We start from the raw sequence: 26169 nt of genomic DNA, 5'->3' as shown, positions 1-26169 counted from the left end.
CTTGTAGATTCATCGCAATCACGTTATATATAAATCGTCTCATATATTTAGTCAGAAGAATAGTTTTGATGGTGATATTTTTAATCATCAACATCCTTTTATCACATTCTGACGTGTCATTCAACAATTGACAATTTAGTAAAAATAAAAAATAAAAAAATAATTTTTTAATAATTTAATGTTGCATTAAAATGATAAACTATACTAATTAAAAAAATGATGAATAATATTTCTCATTTATTAAGTATAAATAAATAAAATCCCAACATCTATTGGGTTGTCATGACTAAGAAGTTCAACAGATCCAATTTGGGTCTGGGTACTGAAAGCACTATTTTAGATATTCTCAGCATATTTACTACTATTCATATTTTATTATTACTTTTCATTTATTTTTATTACTATTCATTATTTTTTATTATTATTCAATATTTTATTATTACTTATTCATTATTATTCACAGCACTTCTTACTACCAAAACCCAATTGAGTTTAGCTAATAAGCTTGTTATTGAGCTATCTGAAACCTACCTCTTTTATAACTTTATTGACGTGGCACCACAACATAATGCCGCATAATTTATTATAAAAAAACACAAAAGAAAATATATTAAACCTCTAAATATATAATACATTGATGTGAGCTCCTAAGAGCGGAAGACCATGCTCTAAACTTTGGAAATTGAGTATAGTTTATGTTGGGGTTATCTCACATAGGTTGTGTAAAGGGTTGGTAATTAGTTTATAAGTGTGAGAGAAAATCTTATATCTTGAGCTAACTTTTGAGATTGATAGAGGCTTAAGAGCAGCTCACATTGGCTCACATTGGTATTAGAGCCCAAATTTATTAATAGTTTCAAGCCCAATTGTCTGTGGAAGAAATGGATTGTCGCTACTTCAACTTAGGGCTCGATGTGTAAAAGAGAGACTGTTAGGATTGTTCTACATCGGTTGTGGAATGTGCTAGTGATTAGTTTATAAGTGTGAGAAAAATTCTACCTCTTGAGCTAGCTTTTGAGATTGAGAGAGATTCAAGACCACCCAACACTTTACATGATAGAACATGCTTTTATGATAGAGAAAAAATTCAGCTTCGAAATTAACCATTAAACTAGCTAGTCACTTAAGGGTCTGGATTAAATTACTGATCAAGCCTTGATCATAAAATCTTATGTACCTTTAACTTTTTCGAGTGTATAATGATCAGGATTATGATTCTTTAAAATTTCAGTTCGAATTTTATTTTAAAATTATCTATCACGAGAGGAAGATCATAAACCTATAAAATATGGATATCTTATAATAATATTTAATATTAAGTATTTAATAATATTATAAGAGTAGAAACCCACGTGAATAACAATAAATGTCATTAAATTTCTTTAATATATATGCGTATGATCTGTATATCATTAACATACAGACTTGTAAAGATCATGATCATTTAAGGGCTAGAAAACGAATGTAGGCCGTAGCAAATTAACTTCAATTTCTTAAAACAAAAAGGAATTAAATAAAGTGACGCAATAATTAATTAAACTCCCTTTTAAGAGAAAACCCAGCACATGATGTTTACAAAGCAATGAAAAACACGTACAAACACATAGACATAAATATTGTCGACATAGTCCCATGCATGCATCATCATCATGTCCTAAACATACATGCATGCCCGCCTAATACGCCTTTTTTTCTTCTAATAAGAAAGAAGAACGCATGCATTTGGCTTCCATATATAATTCGATCCTTTCAACCGATAAAAAAAGGCCACTTAAATATATATTCCTTAATGCATTTTCTAAACAGCTTTTTGGAAAGTGTTTTTTTTTTTTCCACGTCATAAAGAATATGAAGTCTCTCTCTCTAGATCTCTCTGATGATGATCTCTCCCGTTTGATATTAGGGTAAAAAAGAAGAAGAAAAAAAGAACAACACGTTTCTTTCGCATCTTATTTATCCTTTTATTTATCTTTTTCACAAACTGCATGCGAACAACATGTATTACGTTTTACGACAGCTTCTTGTTCTGTTTCTAGTTATAAAAGAAAAAAAAAAAACAACAACGACATGCAGTAGTTATATATATATATATATATATATATATGTATCTTGTCATGTTTTTTTTTTTATTTTTTTTATTTTTATTTTTTATTAATGGATTATATAGTATTATTAATAATGAAGTGTTAATTAAATTGAAGAGAGTGGAGCTGCTAATAAACACACCAAATTAAAACAGCAGAGGCATGCGCAATGCGAGAGAGAAAATTAAAAAAAGAAAATGATACCAATTAAATGGTCAAGTCTCATAGTTAGTTGTTGTCTAGATGGTTGTTCCGTTAATTCACTTGTCGCATTTCTTTGACGTATATATTGCATGAGCGCATGCGGGTGAAATTTCACAATAAGAAGGTGTTCACACTTAAAAAGGTTGGTTTATCGGCATTTTTATACGAGATAGTGAATATACATTATTATTTTTTATCAATAAATAAGAAGTTTTGCCGAAATTTATATTGTTATGCCGGCAATAACATATAATTGTTCTAAGATATAAGTTGTTGAAGATTTTTAATCTTTATGAATTTTGATTTTTTGAATATAAAGAGTACCATCAATGTATTCTCAGAAAATGAGGATACAGCTGATATCTTAGAATATTATGCGTGTTTTTATTTTTATTTTTTATGTACTTTTGCGTAGGTTAATTAGAAGGTAGCTTGAGGAAAGAAGATAAAGGACAAGTTAAAACGGTTTTATTAGATTAGTTACGTCTATGAATTTCTTTATAGTATCAGAACTTGCCACAAAATCAATAGGGACTCACATTACTTATCTCGTGACAAAAATTAAAAAAAAAATATTAGCCTGTATGTGAAAAAGAGTGTTGAGAAATAAATCTTACGTTGCCTACAGACAAAGTGGATATTGGGCGTATTTATAAAATGACATAAAAAACTTTAGAAAAAAAAAAAAAAAGGATCTGAAGGAGATGAAAAAGAAAGTATGTTGGAGAAGTATTGGCCGAGAAGATAATTGCTCGTGATTGGTGGAAACGGCGCAAAATGCTTTAGCAAGTGATGCTGCGTGGAGCTCATATGTGTCGAAGGAAGTTCATGAGCCTCATGTGCCAATCTGATTTTGGTAGATTGTGAGGAAAGGATTATGATGATGGGGTGTACTGTACAAGTGTCTCGCATATGCATTCTAGTTTAACAATATAAAGGAAGTCATGACAATCGACAAATAGAGGAGGGACAATCATCTAAGTAATTCACTGACTGCTCTGATCTTTAAAACTTCTTTAAAAGAATTTGACAAGACATTTGTAAAAACGTTTTTTACCCACAAAAAAAAGAAAGTCAACACACTCTAACCTATTCCTACCCAAAACAAGAGCGCAACCATCAAAGCCAAAATAGGAAACTGTGAACCAAATGGCCTTCAGCTTCTCTATAAAACTTTTTGAGTCTTCTTGTTTCAATCAATTTTGAACTATAATGTTGTTGTACATGCTTCGTCCATAGGATTAGTAAATGAGTTATTTTTACATATTTTATTAATATAATTAATTAAAATAATTATTTTATATTAAAAAAATGACGTAATCAATTACATAAATAAAATTCACAAAAAATATATAAAATGTTTTTAATAGAAAGTGTCAAATCAATTGCCTAATTATTTTAATAAAATTTTATAGTCATCAAAGCAAAATATTGGATTCACCGCTGATCGATATAATTAGAATAGGAGGAGGAGGATGGGGAGAGGAAGAACAAGAGGAAGAGGAAGAGGAAGAGGATAAAAAATGGAAATGCTAATCCGTACATATAGAATACAAAAGAACATAAGTTTAATATAAATTGAAGAGAAAATTATAAAATTTAGAAGAATGGAAGGAATAGATTAAAAAGAAAAAAAGAGTGATAATCAAAATGAGAGAGAATAAAAAAGAAAGAGATGGAGAGAAGTAGGAAGTAAAATAAGAAAGGAAGCGGTGAAATGGAAAGAGAGAGAATTTAGAAAATGAGGAAAGGAAGCAAAGAAGGAAACGTTAGAAAGAAAGAGGAGAGGGAGTGGTGGGAGAAGCAGAGAGAAGAGAGAGAGAAAGCGCAGGAAGGAACCAAAACCCGATTTCCCAATTCCCTCCCGATTCGCTTCCAATTCAATTCTATACGATACAAAACAATACAATTCAATGGGATGAAAACAAAAACCGCCCAACAAACTCAATGAAATCCACCTCCCTCTCCTCGCCCCACAACACCAACACTCCGCCTATATATACGCGCGTGTGGTGTGAATAAGATTCTCACACAAGAGTGAGAGACTCAGCGTTTTAGAGACATAAATGGCGAGGTAAGCTCAGAGAGAGCGAGAGAGAGGGAGTGTCTGGGTAGTAGGGCTTGTTTGGGAATCTTTAGGTTCTTCGGCTGCTGGATCGGCGGGGAGATCTCGGATTTCGCAGGCGGCTTGATCCGTGCAAGGTGATATTTGTTTTCTCTGGTTGGCTTAGATTTTTCTGTGATGCTAAATTTGCGTAATTTCTGGTCACTTCTGGGATTTGTTTTTTGCGTTTTGTGGTTTTGGCTTAACTTAGTTGGATTTGGTGGAATTTGTATCTGCATGTTAATTTGGATGTCACTAGTTTTGGTTTCTGGAGTTTCAATTCAATTTCATGTCAGTTTCTGGTTTTCTGTGCATATATCAGAATATCATTGCTTATCCCCATAAGAGAATTTCCTTAAAAGATGAATGTTCTCCGTGGGGTCGTGTTTGTTCTCCCTGGAAATTGTTTCCACGAACTGGGAAACTTATTATTTCAATATTGGACATTTTACCGAGGTTATATGTGGATTTTCCATTGGCTGCATGGCACAGATATAATGCCTGTGTCCCACAAAAATCAATTTCGAGATATTATCTTTATATCTTAAAATGATCATGTGAGGTCTTCTGTTTTCTTTACTTACGGCAAAAGGAAATAGAGTAAATAAATAAAATAATGTTGCTGTGGTCTATGCTTGTTCTCCAGAAAATGTATCTAGGGAAATTTATTCCGGAGGGAAGTAGAAAAGTTTCAGTTCTAAACACATTCCTTAGGTTGCATGGTGGATGTTTCCCTGGCTGCATGCATGGATTGCCTTTCTTGAGTTGCACGGAGCCTTTAGGCAGAGCTTGTTGGTTTATAGAGCGAGTCCGTTCCCACAATCCCTCAAAAATGATTTTAGCAATATGCGATAAAAAATTAATTGTGGAAGTTTTTGTTTTCATTGATTACCCCATAACAATTGGAGATATTATTGTCGATTCTGGGCTATGATTGTTCAGGGAAAAAGGGTCTTTTTTTTTTTTTTTTTAAAGGAAAATATCTTCTCTTTTAGTTCTAAACGTATTACTGACGTGGCATATGGGATCTGCCCGACGCAGCATGGAACAGGATCATGCATTTTGAGATTTGTCGGTTTATAGAGCGAATCTGTTCCCACAATCCCGCAAAAATGATTTTTGCAATATGTGATAAAAAATAATTGTGGAAGACTTTTAGTTTTCATTGATTACCCCAGAACAATTGGAGATATTATTGTCTATTCTGGGCTATGACTGTTTAGGGAAAAAAGGGTTTTTTTCCAGGAAAATTTCTTCTCTTTTAGTTCTAAATGTATTACTGAAGTGGCATATGGGATCTTCCCAATGCTGCATGGAACAGGATCATGCATTTTGAGATTTGTCGGTTTATGGAAAAAATCAGTTCCTGGCTTCTCGGAAAATGATTGTAGGGAATATTTTCATTCTGCCATTTCTAATAGATACATAATTTATTAGAAGATATTGTCGGAGTGGAGAATGTTAATGTTTTTGATAGAAAAAATCGGATGTTGAATAAGATTCATGTGAGATGACATTACTTAATGGGGATGGATTTGGGATTTGATTTTCATCCTTACCACATTCAGATGGAAAGGAAACTTTTTGGGGTATGTTTGTTTCCCTAATAAATTTTGGAGCCTAAACTTCAAGTGAAGAAACAGGAGGAAAATATATTTTCTTGTTTTGAATAGATAACTGCAGTTGTATGGTAATCTCCTCATTCTGTGTGCATGGTTTGACACCTGCTGATATCTACGGAGAGCCTTAGATACAGTTTCACAGGTTATGGAGTGAAATGGTTCCAGCTGTCCCAGAAATGATATGGGTTTCTTACGGTTTTAACATTAGATTCTGCTTTTATTCACTTTTCAAGACACACATTTCTTTGCAGATCTAGTTTTTGTGAATAATTGTTGTCAGGATGGAGGATATTTAAAACTCGTGATTTTTTTTTTTTTTTTACGCCTGTCAAAATTTAAAAAAAAAAAAAAGCCTTCGTGTATGAATCTCTACATCTATAATGAATGGGATGAGGTAAATTTGGGATATGATTTTTATTGTTTCCTAAACCCCCATTCTTCTTTCACATCATTCTAAGGAACACGAGAGATTGGTGCCGGAGCTCAAGTTTTTCTTTCTTAATACCCTCTCTCGTTGGATTGTGCTTCAAAATTGTGCCACTTTTATATCTCTACTTTTCAAGAATTTTTGGCACCTTTTCCTTTTGCTAGTTAGATAGATCTCTTGAGCTTTGTGTGTACTTGGCTAATGTTCTCTTTTGCCTTAACAACACTTATGCGACTTATAAAAAAAATATATCATTTCCCTAAGGAATGCTTCCTGAGCAAAAGTTTGTCTGGAGGGGAAACTAAATCTTTAGTTTTGAACACATTTTCTTTTTCTACACAGTTCAATCAGAAAACTGACTTTGCATGATATATCCTCCTCTAAGTAGGCAAATCCACGGCCTTGAGCACTTGGCCCCCTAAAGTTGTGGGGAAAAAATATAGAGTATTCCTGTGGAACAAAGAGGGAAAACAAGAGCTAAAAAGGGAAAAAACTGTATGGTTATAAAACTTGGTCATACTTTAAAAGAAAATCTATATATACATTCTAGTTTATGCCGAAATCCATATTTTCCTTTTAGTAAATAAGCCATTTGTTTTGGTCACCAAATTGATTTGGTGGTCTGATTGCATATTTTACCGTACACACACATATTGCTATCAACTCTTTTATTTTTAATTTATTTATCATTCACAGTGAAATCCAGTTTTAATATATTATTTTGTTGTTTGGTTTGATAATTTCTTTTAGAAACAATTTTTTTTACAAATAAAACTTACAATCTCTTATTTTAATATTTAGATATCTCAATACGTTTAAAACATGAAAAAATATTTTTTTTTTATGAATAAAATACATGAAATATGTAAGAAATTTTTCTATTTTTAAATTGTTACATTATTAATTTTTTTGTGTGCTTGAATTATGTAAATTTTTTAATCGAAAAATTACGTGAATTTCTACTTATCAAAGAATAATACTTGAATTTCATGTACTTGTGACCCTTCTAAAATCTCTATTTTTTTTTTTAATTTTATTTTTCGTACTTTGTTAACATTCCCCAAATAATTTCCACCCTAACAGCTTATTTAACCCCCAATTATGCCCGCTCCCTTCCCAAGATCACAGTAGTGGCTTCGTCTCTGCTCCTCTCGCTGCATGGCAAAGTATAATACATTTTGAGACGTGTGGAGCGTTAAATAGAATTCACGGGTTTATGGGGAAAGCCTTAAATGCACTTTGTTGGTTTACAGCAAAAAAAAAAAAAAAAAAAAAAAAAAACCATTGCTGGAGATACATACTTTATAAGGGGCTTAGTTACTTAGATTGTGCCGTTTCATGTGTGTGTACTTTACTAGGAATGTGGCGTCTATGAAAATAGTTTAAAAAAAAAAACCTGGGTGTTGGGGGTGGGGGGGGGGGGGGGGGGGGGGGGGGGGGGGGGGGGGGGGGGGGGGGGGGGGGGGGGTTTATTCTATCTGAACAGATAATATTATTATTGCAAATTTATTACAGAAGCTTTTGTTTTGCCAGTAGAAATTGACAACATTAGTATCTACATCTCAGCCTATGATGTGAGTAGTGAGTTGTAAGAAAAAATAATTATTAAGGCACAATAATCACTGACCTCTTTGCATATTGCTGCTTTAAACACCCTGCCCCCCTAGGCACGCACACAGAAAAGATGAAATGGCACTCCTCATTTAAGGATATTACACCCTAACAAAGCCAATTATGACCTTGTGAAGCTTAGACAAATATGAAGTATTCAAGGGATCATCACCATAACCATCATTGTCCCTCCATCCCCATGGGGAACCTTCCTTTTGTTCTCTAGAAAACTAACTCTCTAGGTAACTACAAAAGAAGAAAATAGTCCTATGAGAGAGAGAGAGAGAGAGAGAGAGAGAGAGAGAGAGAGAGAGAGAGAGAGAGGAACTATTGGGTAACAGCAAGATTATAGTGATGGAGGAGCTCAGAAACATGTCAAGATTGACTGGAAATTTAGATCATCATGATGGTGTGAGGATGATTGTATGTTACGAGAGTACAAACATGCCATATGGGAGGTCTGAGCAGGATTAAATGTTGTATGAAACATAATTATAGAAAAACTGTTGTGTGAAACCTAAAATAGATGGTGAGTAGTGCTGTAGCCATGAGTATCTCTTGCTACAAATGATGGCTAGGTTTGACTGCAAAAGATCACCAATTTTTTTGGCTACGTACCTGTGCTTATTGCTTTGCATATAATTAGTGCTATTAACTTATCTAATTGCTGGGTCATTCCAAGCCCAAGGTGCTAAAACTGTCTGGTAAGATAATTTTGCCTAGATCAACATGATAGGGTTTGCTGCGTGAACCAAGCTGGCTGATTGATTAGGTCATTGGTTACCTGGTGGGCCGGTGGCTGGACTTTTATGGTTTAAATAAATATGGATCTTGGGAAAACATGCATTTTTATATGTATCACCTAGGGAAAACATTTTATTTTTTCAGTTATAATTGTTTATGTTTTGTCTTTGATAAAATTTACTAATTTTAAATCTCATTAATGGCCATTTAAGGATGGATGTTATTGGCATCCCACACACATTGAATGCAACTGGTGAAAGTATTTTGTGAAAAGAGAAGGAAACAACAATTAGGGTATACATGTTCTCTTAATAGGAGAGGATATCTTATAGGAATGTTGATTTTTATTTAATGCATGCATGTTATTTGTTGATCTATAAGGTTGATTCCCAAAATGCATGATAGTGAATAATTGTGGTTGACAAGCCCTTGGTAGTTTCTATAATGATATTTTACTGCTTTGCTTTTGAAATAAACAAATTAGTTATGTTGAACGTGTTGATCATAATGTATTCATCTTTTCTGTTTCTTTGGCATAATGTGCTCGTCAAAGGTAGAAAACCTGGACATCATGGGATTTTTTAAATTTAATGTGCTTCTATGGTGTGTAAGTTTTTTTTTTTTTTTTTTAATCTTTTGATTTTTCAGTCTTGGTTACTATATATGCATGGAACTTTTGCCATGCAAGGAGGGCCACAGGGGTGGGGACCTTGCGTCTTGAACAGTCGTGGCTAGGAGTCTCCCCATGCATGAACTGGGTGTGTGGGTTGGGAGAGATGCAATCTCAATCACTAACCTGCCCCAGGACCATCCCTATTTGAACAATGCCAAGCAAAGAGTCTGCTGACTCGAGTGTTTCTTGCAATTATAGATGCCTGGCTTTTGAGTTTTGAGGTTCACCACTCTTCAAATTCTGCACTTTGGAGTTTGGACCTGCCTGACTGACCCTGTCCAACCACCCAAATGCGATGCCACATCAAAACTGGCAGGTTTCCTGGGTTTCAAGCAGATCTTATCTTCCATGTGCTTTAAACCAACCATAGGTGGAGTCCAAATGGTCCAAGTGCCTATTGAATGTCATCCAAGAGCACCAGTGCCGTTTAGAGACCAGGAATCTTTAAAGAGTAAAGTTTTTTTTTTAACCTATAGTCAATATCTTTCGTTAATGCCTTTTTGAGGCTAGCTGTTATGGTATTCAAATCTGTGGATGCAATGCATCAATCAAGGAAGATGTTGTTTGAATAAAAAAGAAAAAACACCGTGATATTGATTATGTTTTTGACTAGTATGTGGCCTTTTAAAAATTTATGTGCACAAAACTGTGGCACCAGTAACAAAACCTGAGTGATTTTTCTTTTGTCTAGTGTTCTGAGATGGTTTTGTTTACTCTCTCTCTCTCTCTCTCTCTCTCTCTCTCTGTGTCTGTCTTTTTACAAAATGCCCAACTTTGTGTCTTGAGCAGAATTTTTTTTTTTTTTGTAAGGTGCTAGCTATTTTATGCTTTGTTTTCTCTGTTTTGTTGAATGTCATTAACTGCTCGATTTCTTTTGAGGGAGGGGATAAACATGGAATCATATACTTTGTGGTAGAATCATCTTCAGCTGTCTAATAGTTGAGATTTTTATAGTCAGCAAATTTGGGTGTGATTTTATTATATCATCCCTTCTGACACTTTGCTTTACATCTTCCAATTTCTCATTGAATAGTGTTCTGGACCACAAGTTGTTTAAATGGTGTTCAGATATTCTCTCGAGGAACCAACTGGGAAAATGGAAGGAGCAGGTTGTGAAGCACCAGCCACAGCTGGTGTGCAGGGTTGTGGAGTAAAACAGCTTCCAAAATCCTATGATCAAGAGTGTGGGTATTTACAGAAGGATTTGGATCTGTTGGCAAATTCTCTATTGGCTAGACATAATGGCTCGAAAGATGTTGAGAAATGCTTGCTGGACAAGAAGGTGCATATTCCTAACATTGAGAGCATGATGCCGAAGAAAATCAAGCCAATGATCATGGCAAGGTCTGGGGAGAAGTGTGATGGTCAGGCATCAGATGATAGCTTCCTACCAGGTCTCCCTGATGATGCAGCATTAGATGTGTTGGCCTGGAGCAATAGATCATACTACCCAAATCTGGCCTGTTTGAACAAAAAATTCAAGTCCTTGATTGAGAGTGGAGATTTATACAAATTGAGGCGACGACTTGGTGTGGTTGAGCACTGGGTTTATCTTGCCTGTATAATGATGCCATGGGAAGCATTTGATCCTGTTAGAGAGAGATGGATGAGATTGCCCAGGATGCCTTGTGATGAGTGTTTTACTTGTGCAGACAAGGAGTCTCTTGCTGTAGGGACCAAGCTACTTGTCTTTGGCCGCGAGTTATCAGGATTTGCAATTTGGATGTATAGCTTGGTTACTCGGGATTGGTCAAGATGCGATCTAATGAACTGGCCCCGCTGTCTGTTTGGCTCAAGCAGCCTTGGGGAAGTTGCTATTGTAGCTGGTGGAAGTGACAAGAATGGTCATATTCTAAAATCTGCTGAGCTTTACAATTCTGAACTGGGTACCTGGCAAGCTTTGGCAGATATGAATGTCCCTCGCAAACTGTGTTCTGGCTTCTTTATGGATGGGAAGTTTTATGTGATTGGTGGAATGTCAAGCCATACGAATCGTTTAACTTGTGGTGAAGAATATGACATGGAAATGGGAACATGGAGGAGGATACAGAACATGTATCCAGTTTCTGGTGTGGGGAGAGAGCCAGCTATGTGTTCCCCTCCTCTGGTAGCTGTTGTAAATAATCAGCTTTATTCTGCTGATCAAGCAACAAATGAAGTCAAGAAATATGACAAAATCAATAACTCATGGGCAGTTGTGAAGAGGTTGCCAGTTAGGGCTGACTCATCCAATGGTTGGGGCCTAGCATTTAAGGCATGTGGAAACAGCTTGTTAGTGATCGGAGGACACAGGGGACCTGAAGGGGAAGTTATTGTGCTGCACTCTTGGGATCCAAAGGAAGGAAACCAAGATTGGCGCATCCTTTCTGTCAGGGAGCGAGCAGGTGCTTTTGTCTACAACTGCGCGGTAATGGGCTGTTAATTGCTTCCTCTTTTTTTTCTTTTTCTTTTGTGTCTGTTCTGTTTTTTTAGTGCAAATCGATCATTGACTTGTGGAAAAACCAAATAATTTTATCAATTGGGACGGTAAAGCATGTTTTCTCTGGTATCGTTAATTTGAAAGTTTTATGTTGATAACTTGTGCAGTTTTCTTCTGTCAATGGCGCTGATTCATTCTGCAGCTTCAAAAACAAGCATAATGATGTTTGGTATTTTCTTAGAATCATAATTTTCTTGCCTAAAAATAAAACATGCATGTAATTCACTCGAGTGATGAATTACAAGTGTCCTGTCTCACTTCTTCATAAATCACTTTGAACCTACATTCATTTGCTTTAAATACGAGACTCTGCATGGCCCCTGCACGCCCACGTCCCCTAAAACATAAGAGATTAGGTTTTATTGAAAGCCAAGCATCCAAGTTGTACGGCATCGAATGAGATTAGGGGCAAGCACGACAGTGCTTGTGCGAAGTAAAGCCATCGGTTACTTGGATATGATATAGATAGGGTTAATAACTTAATGTGGTTGTTGGATTGTATTGGCTGAGCATAACTATGATAAGTGGGCAAGCAGTGGCTGCAGTGCCAGTGGAGGTAGTGGGGGATGGTTGCAGCGGATCGAGGCGTTGGTGGTTGAGGTTGAAGGGTTGCTGGCTTCAAGGGTGTGGGAATTATAATAAGATACTGGGCGGCATATCACTGGAATGGTTTGATCTTTCTCTGTTGTACAGACCGATCGATATAGAAAAATTAAGTGAATGAAAAACAAGGTAAAATGCACCCATCTTTACTTGATAAAGCGCAGAAACAGAAGGCTTTCATTACACTCGAATAAAACATGGTTCTAGTGCATTTATTGGATCAGCTTGACGTTTTTGTACTTCTACCACTCACCAGTTTTATTTTCTACTCAATCTCAAAAGGTAGTGGTGGAAAAAGAAGTGGAGCCAGAATATCCATACATACATATATATATATATATATATATATATATATATATTTACACACGTGTACATACATATATTCTCTCAAAAGGATGTTAAAGGATGCAGATAACCTAGGATTTTTTTTCCCTTTCTTGCTAATCACACTAATGGAGAAGGAGATGAGTAATGATCCATTACACATAATCTTTGAGCCCGCGGCATGAAAATGAATTATGTTCTACTTTTAATAGCAACTTACCTACTTAATATAAAGTCATCATCGTTATTCATGGGAAACAAAATAAAGAACGAAGTTGGAAATATTAATATTACCCGATTGTATAGTACTCATGTAGGGTGAATTTGCAATGCATCCTCTAAGGGCTTGTTTGGACGTTATAATCATCTGAGTGCAGTTCAATTTTAGACTTCATTTAACATCCAAAAAAGTGAGTTTTCACTGAGTGCATTTTAACTTTAGACTTTGTGAGACCCACAATTGACAAAACAAAAAGAAAAGTAACTTCTCTCTCCTTTTCTCTTTCTACTCAAAAAGTAAAAAGTCAAAAAGATAAAAATCATCTGCTTTCCAATTCCCAATTTCTTTTACCTGTAGCAGACGTACGATGCATTTCAATCATTGGTGAGCCCCATACCTTTTTTAACTTTCAAACTCATCTTAGATGGATCCCACATAACTCATTTTACTATCAACTCACTATTATTCATACTTAGGTTGACATCCAAACGCAACAAAACCTAATTTTTGACAAACCACCTTTGATTGTTATAATTTCATTATACCCAAGTGATCAAACAAGAATCTATAATGTACATTATAATATACATTTACATAAATGATTTTTTTTATAAAAAAAATAATAATATGATTATAGAAAAATCTTATTTTCAAGTCAATACGTAAAAACACCTAGTAAAGTGATTATATTGCATAACTTGATTTGAAAGATCAATTCTAAAATTTGAATCATACAAATCAAATCTTACTATTTTAAATAATGTAGATAGTTTACTTTATATACCGATTTAATAATATAATAACTCATGATTATATAACAATTTTTTTGGAAGGAATGAGCTTTGCTGCTGTTCATTCACATCATCCAACCTCTATTCCATATTTAAATGAAAATGAAATAATATATCAAATTAAGTTAAAGTTATTAATGAAAAATGATTGTACCAATTACTTACTATTGGCATTTGAAGCTAGTAGTCTTGTAGTACTTGTTTGGTTCCTGAACTGCATTCGGCTCATTCATTCACTTTTTGAACCTCTTCTACATTCTAAACAGCCACTTAAATTTGCATTTGGAAATAACTTGAGTGAGTCTACAATATTTGATGTAACCGCCCTGACCAATGGCAGAAATTCTACAATGGGCATCATGATGCCTACAAATTGGCTGGGAAATATAGAAAGTAATATTTTGTCCATTTTGCCCCTAGACGTGGATGGCTACAAGTGCAGCTTGACGCCGACAATATTTTTGATATGTCAGAGGAATACTTGAATGTAGCGATGGGAGTAATTTTTTTTATAATTTTTTATAAATATATTTAAAATTATCTTAACATTTAAATATATCTAAATTTATTTTAAATAAATTTTATAAAACTCATTCAACTATCTCAACTCATTACTATTCATAAAATATTTAATTCAGCTCAACCCAGTTCAACATCTAAATGCAGCATTAGTTTTCTTAACGCATCACGTTATGAGCTCATGCTTTTTTTCAATTTTGTAACCAATGAATTCATAGAAATTCCTTAAACTTTAAACGAAATTGGATTAAAAAAAATTAAAGGAAATCAAAGAACTTGTTAGCCATTACTCTTAATCATCAGCATTACTCTCACGCACTATACGAAAGAGCTTTCGGGTGGGAAGATCAAAGATTTTGTTTTATCATATAATGGCTAAAAGTTTGAGTGCTACAACTATAAATGGATTACATAAAAGTGATACCACAAATTAATATAATTTCATATGATCCATCAGATTTGTTTTATAATAAAATTAATTTTATAATCTAACAAGCTGCATTAATTTATGAGATTATTTTTGTATAATCACTTTGTAGCTAGAGTATTTTCTTAAAAGTTTACATATGCTATTTTTATGCATAAAAATTTTGCTAATTCTCTTAGGAGGGGGGGTCTTTCCTCCCCTCCCAAGCCCTCTTCCTCTTGTTCTCTTTCATCCCTCTTCGACATTTTCCTTTGCCCCCCACTAACCCTAAATTTTCTTTTGCCTGATCTATGTTCTCTAGAACACCTACATCCACCACTCACCTGCTCTTCACCGATCTCGATCCTCTCAAATGTACCCTTCTGCCCTAGCCTTGATTGCCAACGCATCGATACAAGCAGTCACATTTAGAAATGAAATCAAAACTAACCTGATAACCTCATGCATACAAAATGTTTCTATGCACCTTTAAAAAGTTACTAAAAATAATCTGTACACAAAGTTCACATAAATCACGTTAGTTAAAGCTAATGAAATAAATAAGAGACAAAATAAAACAATGCATGTTGCAATTGATCCCCTTTTTTTTACTCCTCCTGTTTTTTTTTTTTTTAATATAGAAGTTATATACCACCTCTCATCACCTTCATTGCCACCAAACGGGTTATAACACCCAGCAACTCGGCAAGAATTTAAAGAGCATGATAATTGCAAATTCATGTCTCACCTATGATCACAACAAAGATGCCTTTGGCAATTTCCCCATCCCATTGCAATCAACATAAATCGACATGCACTGAACTGGATTCATCTTTTCTACCAGTACTCCATTTGCGTTGAAAGAATGGGTATTTTCAAACTATTGAATTAACGAAATCAGATATTACAAATACAGTAGCATTCAATATAATAGTTGGTTACTCCAGTCTTCCATACCAAATATTATACACAAGAATAATCCACACCAATATTCTGACCCTTGTGTCCTTGGATTTAGCTTCCTCTTCTTTCCCTTAACTCTCCATCATTCTTTGACTGCTCTCACAGTATTCTTGCCTTGGTGTTCATTAACTTTTCTCATTATCATTGAGAATTAGACCTGCAATAATAATCGTAACAAATTACTACCACAATAACATGGGAGGAGCAAAATGGGCAAAAGAAAATTAAATGATGTGGGTATAGTTTTTATAAAAGAAAAAGGACATGATATGTCAGAGGTAATTGGGGATATTGTCTTAGGTAGGGCCAAGTGGCAGAAATAGATCTATATGCCAGCCAACTTCATGCAGCTGGAAAGAAAGCATGGCTGATCATGTTCAAGAAGACAGAAAACAAAGCATAGCATGAATAAATTTGGCTCACATAACACCCCACATGGCCAAAAACCCAATAATGGCATAGTAAATTGGACCCAAAATCTATTGCAGTGTGTTTCGTAATCATATGTGGAAATATGTAATTCCCAGGTTCAAAAAGCAATCCTACGCCCAAGCTATTTAACTCCTAATCATAAATCTCAAGTGCTGTTTGAAACAAATTTCCCTTTGTAATCCTCAGAAAATTTCAAAATTACAAGCAGTAATATAATGCCCCAATAAAAGGCCCAAACCACATGGCCTATACTCCAAAAGGACTAGTCAATTATACAATTGGAGCCCCATTGAAACCTTATAAAGAGCAAAAACTTCTCATTCCCAAACAATGTGAGATCTCATACACCACCCACCCTTATCCTATCATATGGGGGTATCACAAGTAATTTGTTGTTTTAACAGTGGTGTAATCTAATTGAAGCAAAATTTCCCGTCTACGTCCCAAGATTTCAAAATCAGAAATAAGTTGGACTGATTCAACAAATATGGTGCACTCCTAAGATTTTAGAATCAGTGATAGGATTATGGATTTAACAAATATGGTGAGCTCATTAAAAGCCACATCCACAAAGGGAACTGCAAATCACGTAATCTATTTAGAAGGGTCATGAGCAGTGACCTGGATATTGTACCTTTTTGGGTCTTGAATCTGGACAATTGAACAAACCTCCTGGTCAACAATCATAAATTTTTTTTTTGATGAGTGCTCTGGATTAAGTTATGAACAACTGGAACTTTGATTAAATGAAATGAAATGGTATCTGATTATCACAAATACTTACTGCAAAATTACATCAATCAATTGGATGTTTGTCAGCTTGTCGCGAAGTATAATGTGCAGAAAGCAAAAGCAGAGAAAGGAAAGCACTGGCCACAAAGATAGCATCAAACCAACGGTGATAAAAGTCAAACTGAATATCTCCCAACACATCTGTTATGATCATCCTGCCAAGAGAAGCCAACCCAGACAACACCATTTTATTAAAATAATCTAATAGCTAAACGGACTTGCATGTTACAGTTAGATGCATTAAGCAATGGCCCGTTAAGATATTTGTTTGCTTGCACTTCTAGAATTTAATAGTTCAGAATCAAGAAAAATACAGCAGCACACATTATATATTTATTAACAAATACTCAAATTAAAGGAAATTATGAGTAGATAATTCCATCAAACAATTCACCCATACATAAAAAAGTTTTTGCCTCCTCATCTGACAACCAGCATCACAATACCTGGATGACTTTACTCAACATATTCAGTAGGTGGACGGTGTTTTCTAATTGTCAGAGGCCTTTTGAAGAAACAGAAATCAGAAAAGTGTTAAGAAGCATGGCAGGTGACAAAGCTCCAGGTCTGGAAGGATTTTCTATGGCTTTTTTCCAAACATTTTGGGAAGTGATCAAAGAAGATATAAGGGGGTCTTTAATGAATTCCATGAAAATGGCATGTTCGAAAAGAGTCTCGATGAAACATTTATTGCTCTCATTCCAAAACAAACTGGCGCTGTTGATGTAAAAGCTTATCTCCCTATTAGCTTGGTGAGCAGAATTTACAAGATCCTTTAGAAAGTTTTGGTGATAGATTGAGCATGGTGGTTGAGAAGCTAATCTAAAAGCCTCAAAACACCTTTGTCCGAGGTAGCTCGGGTAGGAAAATTCTTGATTTGGTGCTATGTGCTCTATATGCTCGAGAGATGAGGCTTTGGCCCGAAATGGTGTTATTGGATCAAACAGTGTATCTCTACTGTTGGTTTTTCTGTCTTGGTGAATGGCACACCAAAGGGCTTTTTTAAAAGTACATGAGGCTTGAGACAAGGTGACCCTCTATCTCCGCTATTTTTTGTTTTTGTAATGGAAGCTTTCAGCAAGATAATTTTAGGGGTCATGGAGGGCAGGTTCTCATCCGGATTCTTAGTGGGGGAGGCAAATACTGGCTTACTTCACATATCTCACATATTATTTGCTGATGATACCCTAATCTTCTGTTACGCTAGTCATGATCAAATTCAAGCTTTGAGGACATTCATTTTATGCTTTGAAGCTGTTTTAGGGTTGAAAGTGAACTTGGCTAAATTAGAAGTAGTCTTTGAGGGGAATATTCCGAATGTGGAGAGCATGGCTCACGTCTTGGAAAGCAAGATATCCCAACTGCCGATGGAATATTTGGGTTTTCCTTTGGGTGCCTAGTTCAAATCGAAATCTATCTGGGATGATGTACTAGAAAAAAAAAGGTGCGGAAACTGGCTAGTTGGAAGATGTACCTTTCTATCACTATATCCGCTTCCCACCAAGGTTCATCGCATGGAGAAACTTCAATTGGAATTCCTTTTTTTTTTTTTGGGGGTGGGGGGGGAGGGGGGATGAACGATGAGTTTAAATTCCATTTAGTAATATGGGATACAATGTGCTCCCCTATCTTAGAAGGAGGATTGGGTATTCGGAACTTGCAATTTTTTAACTAAGCTTAGCTTGGCAAATGACTATGGAGATACCGCAATGAACAGGGAAGCATATGGGGAGCCATCATAGAATCGAAGTTTGGTGAACCATGGCGAGGATAGTGTTTGAATGAGGTAAGTGAGCCATATGGGATGGGACTATGGAAACACATAAGAAGAGGTGGGACATATTCAAGAAATATACATTTAGAGGTGGGTGATGGATCTAAAATCAAATTTTGGCATGATGCATGGTGTGGTGATAGGACACTCAAAGAAGCTTATCCAGAATGAAAGAAGCCTCAATTGCGGACCTCTAAATCCTATCTAATGATACTGCCCAATGGAACACTTTAGAGATGCATGAGATTTAGAGTTGACTCTTTCTAGGAGTTCTATGATCTAGTGTGCTCCACCAGTTTAATGAGTGGAGCTGAAGACAATATCTTTTAGTGCCCTTCTAAGAAAGGGAAGTTCACAATCCCCTCCTACTATCATGCCATGACCACATATAATATAAATCCATTTCCATGGAAGATTATTTGGAAGACAAAAGCACTGAAGGCAATTTCTTTTGAATGGATGGCCTCATTAGGGAAGATCTTCACAATAGACAACCTACGGAAACGCCATATCATAGTCATGGATTGGTGTTTTATGTACAAAATGTGTGGGGAATAATCTGTAGATCATCTATTACTACATTGTGACAACCATGTGGAATGACTTCGTTGCTCGGATGGGATTAGCTTGGGTGATGCCGAAAAGGGTAATCAACCTCCTAGCTTCTTGGCGAGATATTCAGGCCATCCCTCAAATTGCAATAGTGCGGAAGATGGTCCCAATTTGTCTATGGTGATGTATTTGGAGGGAGAGAAAATCAAGAAGCTTTGAAGATCGAGAGCGGTCAATGGATGAGCTTAGAAGTTTATTTTGCAATACTTCACTTCATTGGTCAATTGTAATTGATTTTAATGGCATGTCTATTCACGACTTCCTTGTATCACTAAACTAGAATGCATAAGTGATGCTCTTGCATACGGGATGCCTTTGTCTATTTTATGCTCAGTAAAATTTTATTTTTCGATAAAAAAAAACATAGTCACAGCATGACAATAAAAATATGTATGAATTAGTTGGGACACATTTCAATTTGTGGAGAAGCGTCATTGAATTGAAGCATGGGGAACCATGGGGAGGATGGTGTTCCAAGGAGGTGAGTGGGCTTCATGGGATGGGGCTATGGAAGCACATAAGAAGAGGTTGGGACACATATTTCAGATATACCCACTTTAAAGTGGGTGAAGGATCCAAAATTAAATTTTGGCACGATGTATGGTGTGGCTATATGGCATTCAAGGAAATTTTTCCACAAGTTTATGGCTTAGCAAGCATGAAAGAAGCCTCAATTGCGGACCTCTTCATACTCCCTAACGACACTCCACAATGGAATGTCACATTTGTTAAAGATGCACAAGATTAGGAAATTGAGGCTTTTTCGGTGTTTAATAACCTAGTTTACTCCACCCAATTGGTGGTGGGAGCTGAAGATAAGATCTTTTGGTGCCCTTCTAAGATAGGGAAGTTCTCGGTCCGCTCCTTCTACAAAGCCATGACAGTACATGGCGCAAATTAATTCCCATGGAAGAGTATTTAGAAACAAAGGCACCCCTAAAGGCAAAGTTTTTTGTATGGACAGCTTCCTTGGGGAAGATCCTCACTCTAGACGATCTAAGGAAACGTTGAAGCATAGTCTTGGATTGGTGTTGTATGTGTCAAAACAGTGGAGAGTCGGTTGAACATCTACTACTTCATTGTGAGATTGCTAGGACATTGTGGAATGAAGTTTTTGCTCAGGTGGGATTACTTGGGTGATGCCAAGACAGGTAATGGACCCCCTAGCTTCTTGGAAAGCCATCCAAGGTAACTCTCAGATTGCCTCTATTTGGAAGATGGTTCCAATATGTTTATGAAAAATTCTACTCATCATCCCCACACGCCACACATAATTTTTTATTTTTTATTTTTCTCTCTTACCAAATGGGTGGTGTATGGATGATGAGTAGAAGAATTCAATTAGTTTAGGAAGAATAAAACAAAAAATAAATAAATAAACCTAAATTTTAAAAAACAAAAATAAATGTGGTGTGTAGGGATGATGAGTAGTAAAACCCTATGTTTATGGTGGTGTATTTGGATGGAGAGGAATGAAAGAAGTTTTGAAGTCTATTTTTCAATACTTTATTGGTCAATTGTAATTCATTTCATGAATTCCTTGTATCTCTAAATTAAGCACGCATAGGCGTTGCTTTTGTATATGCCTCATATACTTGGGCTTTTGCCTATTCTTGTGATCAATAAAATCTTGTTTACCGATTTATAAAAATAAAAGTTATGTGCATGCTTTAGCCTCACTAGTTCTACTTCTTCAGATGTAGCATTCATGTAAAGAAATGTGTCAGCTAGCTTCCAGGCTAACTCTATCGATCATCACAATAGAGATCTATGGATCAAATCCCAATTTTACCAGGTTTGGAAGGGAAGGGCTCTTTGACTGAGCATTTAATGTGGAGAGTTGCATAGGATCGATAATTCTGCCTACAGCCTACAAAAAGAATGATTCACAAATCATTGGGGCATAGCTTTTGAAATCCGCAATTGTTCTGCAACCAAAGCTTCCTCACAATTATATAAAGAAACAACTTGAGAAGATTGTCTTCAAAGGCTAGTCCTCGTACCCGCCACATATTTAATAATATGAAAGAAATCCTCCCACCCCCTCCTAATAATTTTCCACACCCATCTCCACCTCCTTTTTTTCCTTTTATTTTATTTTCCTTTTAGTTCTGCAATCTTAACCCTTCCATGAGATCTCTTCCTTCAGAAGTCAAGTTAAAATGAAAGAAGGATATATCCACAAGGGAAGAGGTAAGGACTCCTCATAAACTTATGGATTAGTCATGCACCTGTGCAGTGCATGGGAAAATTATTAATTATTATTATTTTGATAAGTAAAATTTTATGAATAGAAATCTACGTGATGCCCAAGTACACAAGACGTCTACAAGAGGAGGCGCCTAGTTAAGGCCATTGAAGACGTAGAAGAAATAGATGCAAGGAAATCATGAACATTAAGCCCATTGAAGTCGATAGCCAATGACCAAAGAAATAAAGTGCAGAAAAATATCTTCTAAGCTCGTCTACATAGCATTCCTTATCTTCAAAATGCCAATCATTTCTTTCCTGCCAAACACGACAAAAGGCATATGGGAACCATCTTCCAAATATCTGCACTTTGTGGAACCAAATGGACTCCTCCAGCTGGTGAGCAGATCAACCACTCTCCCAGACAAGACCCATGTAAGTCCCACTCTGTTGAAAATCTCATCCCGAGGGCCCTAGCAACCTCACAATGAGGAAGCAAGTGATCCACTGTTTTACTGCCCTTCCTGCACATACGACACCAGTCGTTCACTATAATCCATCATTTTCGTAGGTTGTCAGTGGCCAGGATCTTCCCAGAAGAGGCTGTCCATACAAAGAAGCCACCTTGAAAGGGGCATTACTACTCCATATGCTCTTCTTGTGAAAGGAATTGTTCTCCCAATTATCTATGACCTATAGGAGTGAGTAAAAAACTCCCCTAGAGGAAGGCACAACAACTTGTCTACCTCTAGTTTTTTTCTTTTTTTTTTCATTTTTATTTTAAATTTCCATGGAGTAATATAGGCCAAAGAATTATGAGCATATGCCTACTTCCCAATCCTGGACAGCCCTAACAAAGTTCAACTTCCAATGGAGGGAGCCACCTGAGATCTCTGTAAGCTTTGCCACCGAAGTCTCCTATCTGTGTGTCATCTTATTAACAATTGGACACATGTCCTTGAAGGCCCTATCTCCACACCTCAAGTCTGTGTGTCATCATGCCAGAATCTAATTTTGGACCTGTCCCCCACCTCAAATCTGATGTGTCAAGAGAACATCCCCCCATCCTCGTTTGTTTTTCCATAGGCCCACTCCATAAGCATCTAGAACCTCCATAAAGCACCCCCCCCAGCACTACCGTATTTGGAGTCATTTACAATCCTCCACAAGGCCTCTCTCTTATGTTGTAACACCACAACCATTATTATTAATTAATTAATAATTAGATATTATATTTATAACTTGATTTGGAGTTTTGTAAATGTGACATTATTCAATTACTTACAGTAAGAAATGAGATATTGAGGAAAGAGGATAAAGCATAAGAAAGAACATAGTTGGGTTTGGGTTTTGAGAAGTGTTGATGTATGTTGTGAATAGTAGTGAAAAAGTAGGTGAAAAATAATAATAAAATATTGAATAATAGTAAAAAGTAATTAATAGTATTAAAAAGTAGGTGAAAAGTAATGAATAATAGTGGAGTATGTTGAATGTGTTGAGGTACTTTCAGTTCCCAAACACATCATAAGTCTTCCAAATATAAGAGAGAATATAAAAAGAATGATTCACGCGGAATCATCTCAGATGGAAGGTGAAAGGTGGTTGAATGTGGAATAAAAAACTTTCGTTTTTACGAAAGGGAGAAGAAATAGCTTTTGCATCTCTAAACGTAGCAAAAGGATGGCTAAGTTCATGTATATATATGGGTCGTTGGCTTCATGGGTTGCTAAGGGGATAGAGGATTGCTTAGAACTCCTCTGTCATGATGGATTCTTTAGGGAGTAAAGGAAAGGCAATGAAGTTCTTATGATTCAACACCATATTAACGCAAGAGGTAGGTTTCTACAACTCTTACAATTCTAGAATGGAAGAAGGAAAGGTTTTTTGGTGATCCCTGAAGGCGCAAATGGCATCAGATGGAAAGGTTTTGCGCATTCCATTTGAAGTGTCAATTAGTCCAAAGTCCCTGATGCAAATAGAGGGGTGTTCGTTGATGGAAAGACAATGAGAAGGCCTTTTTCGGTCAAAGGTGTCTCGTACGCCTCAGTGTTGAGGTCACTGGCATGTATTCTAACCGAGAGTAGCCCTGCTACGGAAGGAAAGGGTAAGGCACTTGTAGGAGACGAAGGCTGTCAAGTGACATTGCGAGAAGTGAAGGGCAAGCACGCTCCTCATGTGTTGCATGGTGAAATGGATGCCTCTAATGGATGTTTGAAGGTGGGAGAAGTGGAGGAGGTCTTGTGGGCTACCAGAGCTCAATTGATGGGAGTTATGGAGTATGTGAGAGATCTAACGATTAATAAGGGGTTAGAGCTGGTCATGGGTTTGGGTGATGGGCTGAAAACAGACTAGGGGGTTTTGAAGGCCCCAAGTTCGCTGGCTTAGGACACCTCGACACCATCACAAATAGGGTTGTCGGACACCGGCATCACTGTTTATGCCGATGTCACTTAGCTCATCGGCATGTTTCCGTCTGACTACCCTCAAACACTAGATGCAAATGAGGTCATACTTTTTTCCTGGGTTCACTTTCAGTTGAAGATTTTTTTTTTTGGGGGGGGGGGGGGGGGGTCTTCAAGGTTTTGAGTAGTTTAGAAGCAGCAGACGAGTCTCAAAATCATGTAACAAAAGGTAATGCTTCACCGCTTGTTTTGGGAGGCGGGGAAGAGCCTAGCCCTATCTGTTCTATGCCTCTCGAGGGACCAGTAGAGTCTAATGAAGTGGCACATATATGGTCGTCAGGGGCTAGCGCACATACAAGCAATATTCTCGTCAATGGAATGACGACACCTGCTGAGGAGATTCAGGATTTGAATGTAGGAGACGCTGGGGAGGACATTATGGGTTTGTTGTTGGTGCCTTGTGCGGAGGAATGTTTAGGGTCGGGAGTGCAATAGGGAGCTGTGTCTGAGGAAAATATTGTTCCCCTGGTATCTCTTCCTCCTATAAACAATATAGCGGGTTCATCATCAGATTGAGTTCTGCATAAGGTTAACGAGATTCACCAATGTATGGGGCTTTCTTATGAGGGATGAGATGACCAATTTGCAGCACTACTCATTGCGATTGGGGCAGGCCACTCGTTTGAAACCAAATCAAGATTTAAGAAAATCATAGTTAAAGCGTCTTTCTTGAGCAATCAACTACAACGCTAAGGGACTCAGTTTAAGCAGACGGAAGACTAAACGGAGGGAATTATGAAGTTGTCCTCATAGACGGAGTTTCGGGTTGGGGTTAGGGAGGTGTGTTTTGTTCCCATTCGGGCTTGGTGTATTTTAGATAGATTTCTAATTTTCACGGGCTTATTGGTCATTAGGGGCTCTTTAGTATGGGCTAAGCGTTTCTTGTATATGCCCAGTGTACTTGTTTAATCCTATTGATATTAATGTTTTTTTATAAGTCTATTGATATTAATATACATATAATATTTTTACTAATAAAAAAAAAGTCTTCAAAATCCTTAAAACTCTAAAATTATCTAATATTTATTGATATGACATTTCAATCCTAACTTAAATGACCTAAGGTTTTTTTTTTTTTTTTTTTTTTTTTTTTTTTTTTTTTTTAAATAGGTAATCAAGAAGTTTTATTTATAGAAGTAGTCAAAACCCAAGTACACAGGGAGTACACATGAGAATAACCTAATTAGAGTTTACAATCAACAAAAGAAGATCATGTACATTTAGTACAAACAATGACCCCCGCCCATAAGAACAAAGTTTTAAAAAAGAAAGCTTTGAGCTTATTTATTGTTCTCTCACGATCTTCGAAGCTTCTATCATTTCTCTCCCGCTAAATGCACCAATACATGCATATAGGAACCATTTTCCAGATCACTACCACTTATGAACTGCCTCATAGGCCTCTCCAACTTGCAAGGAAATCCACCACTCTAAGAAGCATGATACGTAACAATCCAGTTCTCGCAAAAAAAAATCATCACTTAAAAACAAGTGATCTACTGATTCACCATGCGTCTTACACATGCAACACCAGTCCAACACCATTACTCGACGTTTTGTTAAGTTATCTATGGTGAGGATCTTGTCTAGAGATGTTGTCCAAACGATAAAAGCTTCTTTTGAATGAGCTTTCGTCTGCCATATACTCTTCCATGGGAACATAGTCCTTCCAAGGCTCGTTAGAACTTAGTAAAACGATCTGACTGTGAATTTACCTTTCTTAGAAGGGCTCCAACTCATCTTATCTGTGGTACCCTTTGTCATACTTACAAAATACAATGCCTCATAGAACTCTATGATAGTCTCCATCTCCCAGTCATTGGCAGCCCTAATGAATTCTACATTCCATTGAGGGGAGCCACTAAAAAAGACCAAGAGATCAACTATCGCGGCATTCTTTTCTCATGCGATCTCAAAAATAGCAGGGAATGTGTCTTGTAGGCTACATTCACTCCATTTGTCATAACAAAATCTAATACAAGAGCCATCACCCACCACAATATGTACATGTCTTCGAAAGACCTCCCAGTGTCTCCTAATGTATTACCACAAACCCACTCCATATGTGCCATGTACCTCATTTGAGCAACATCCTCCCCAAGCCTCCCCAAACTGTGAATCCATAACGAACTT

The 26169-nt window shown here is 36.4% G+C and overlaps 2 protein-coding genes across 5 annotated transcripts in view; one reads left to right on the top strand and one right to left on the bottom strand.

Annotated features, from left to right (window-relative positions):
• Nucleotides 1-3984: 3984 nt before the first annotated feature.
• LOC122310647 (F-box/kelch-repeat protein At5g60570-like) lies at nucleotides 3985-12054 on the top strand. 2 transcript variants are annotated; one of them, XM_043124732.1, is made up of 3 exons: nucleotides 3985-4490; nucleotides 9445-9920; nucleotides 10503-12054. In XM_043124732.1, exon 3 carries the CDS (start codon nucleotides 10527-10529, stop codon nucleotides 11889-11891), a length of 1365 nt encoding a protein of 454 aa, XP_042980666.1. In that variant the 5' UTR covers nucleotides 3985-4490; nucleotides 9445-9920; nucleotides 10503-10526; the 3' UTR covers nucleotides 11892-12054. The 2 variants fall into 2 exon arrangements, with proteins under 2 accessions (XP_042980666.1, XP_042980665.1); XM_043124731.1 differs by lacking the exon at nucleotides 9445-9920 and having other exon boundaries at nucleotides 3986-4490.
• A 3614-nt stretch (nucleotides 12055-15668) lies between these two features.
• The window catches only part of LOC122309572 (GPCR-type G protein COLD1), a 36897-nt gene continuing 26396 nt past the window's right edge, over nucleotides 15669-26169 (bottom strand). For 2 of the 3 annotated variants that reach the window (XM_043123081.1, XM_043123083.1), the window contains exons 13-15: nucleotides 16991-17153; nucleotides 16841-16878; nucleotides 15669-15931 (exon numbers count right to left, since the gene is read on the bottom strand). In XM_043123081.1, coding sequence (XP_042979015.1) covers nucleotides 17003-17153 — 151 coding nt within the window. In that variant the 3' untranslated portion in view covers nucleotides 15669-15931; nucleotides 16841-16878; nucleotides 16991-17002. Of the gene's footprint in view, nucleotides 15932-16827; nucleotides 16879-16990; nucleotides 17154-26169 lie in introns of all 3 variants that reach the window. The other variant, XM_043123082.1, reaches the window with a different exon arrangement.

This window comes from Carya illinoinensis, chromosome 5 (assembly GCF_018687715.1).
Source record: "Carya illinoinensis cultivar Pawnee chromosome 5, C.illinoinensisPawnee_v1, whole genome shotgun sequence".
NCBI classification, from domain to species: domain Eukaryota; kingdom Viridiplantae; phylum Streptophyta; class Magnoliopsida; order Fagales; family Juglandaceae; genus Carya; species Carya illinoinensis.
This window is presented reverse-complemented; position numbering and strand designations above follow the sequence as displayed.

Coding starts and splice junctions, on each gene's coding strand:
- LOC122310647 (XM_043124732.1), top strand. CDS start 10,527: ATGGTGTTCAGATATTCTCTCGAGGAACCAACTGGGAAAATGGAAGGA.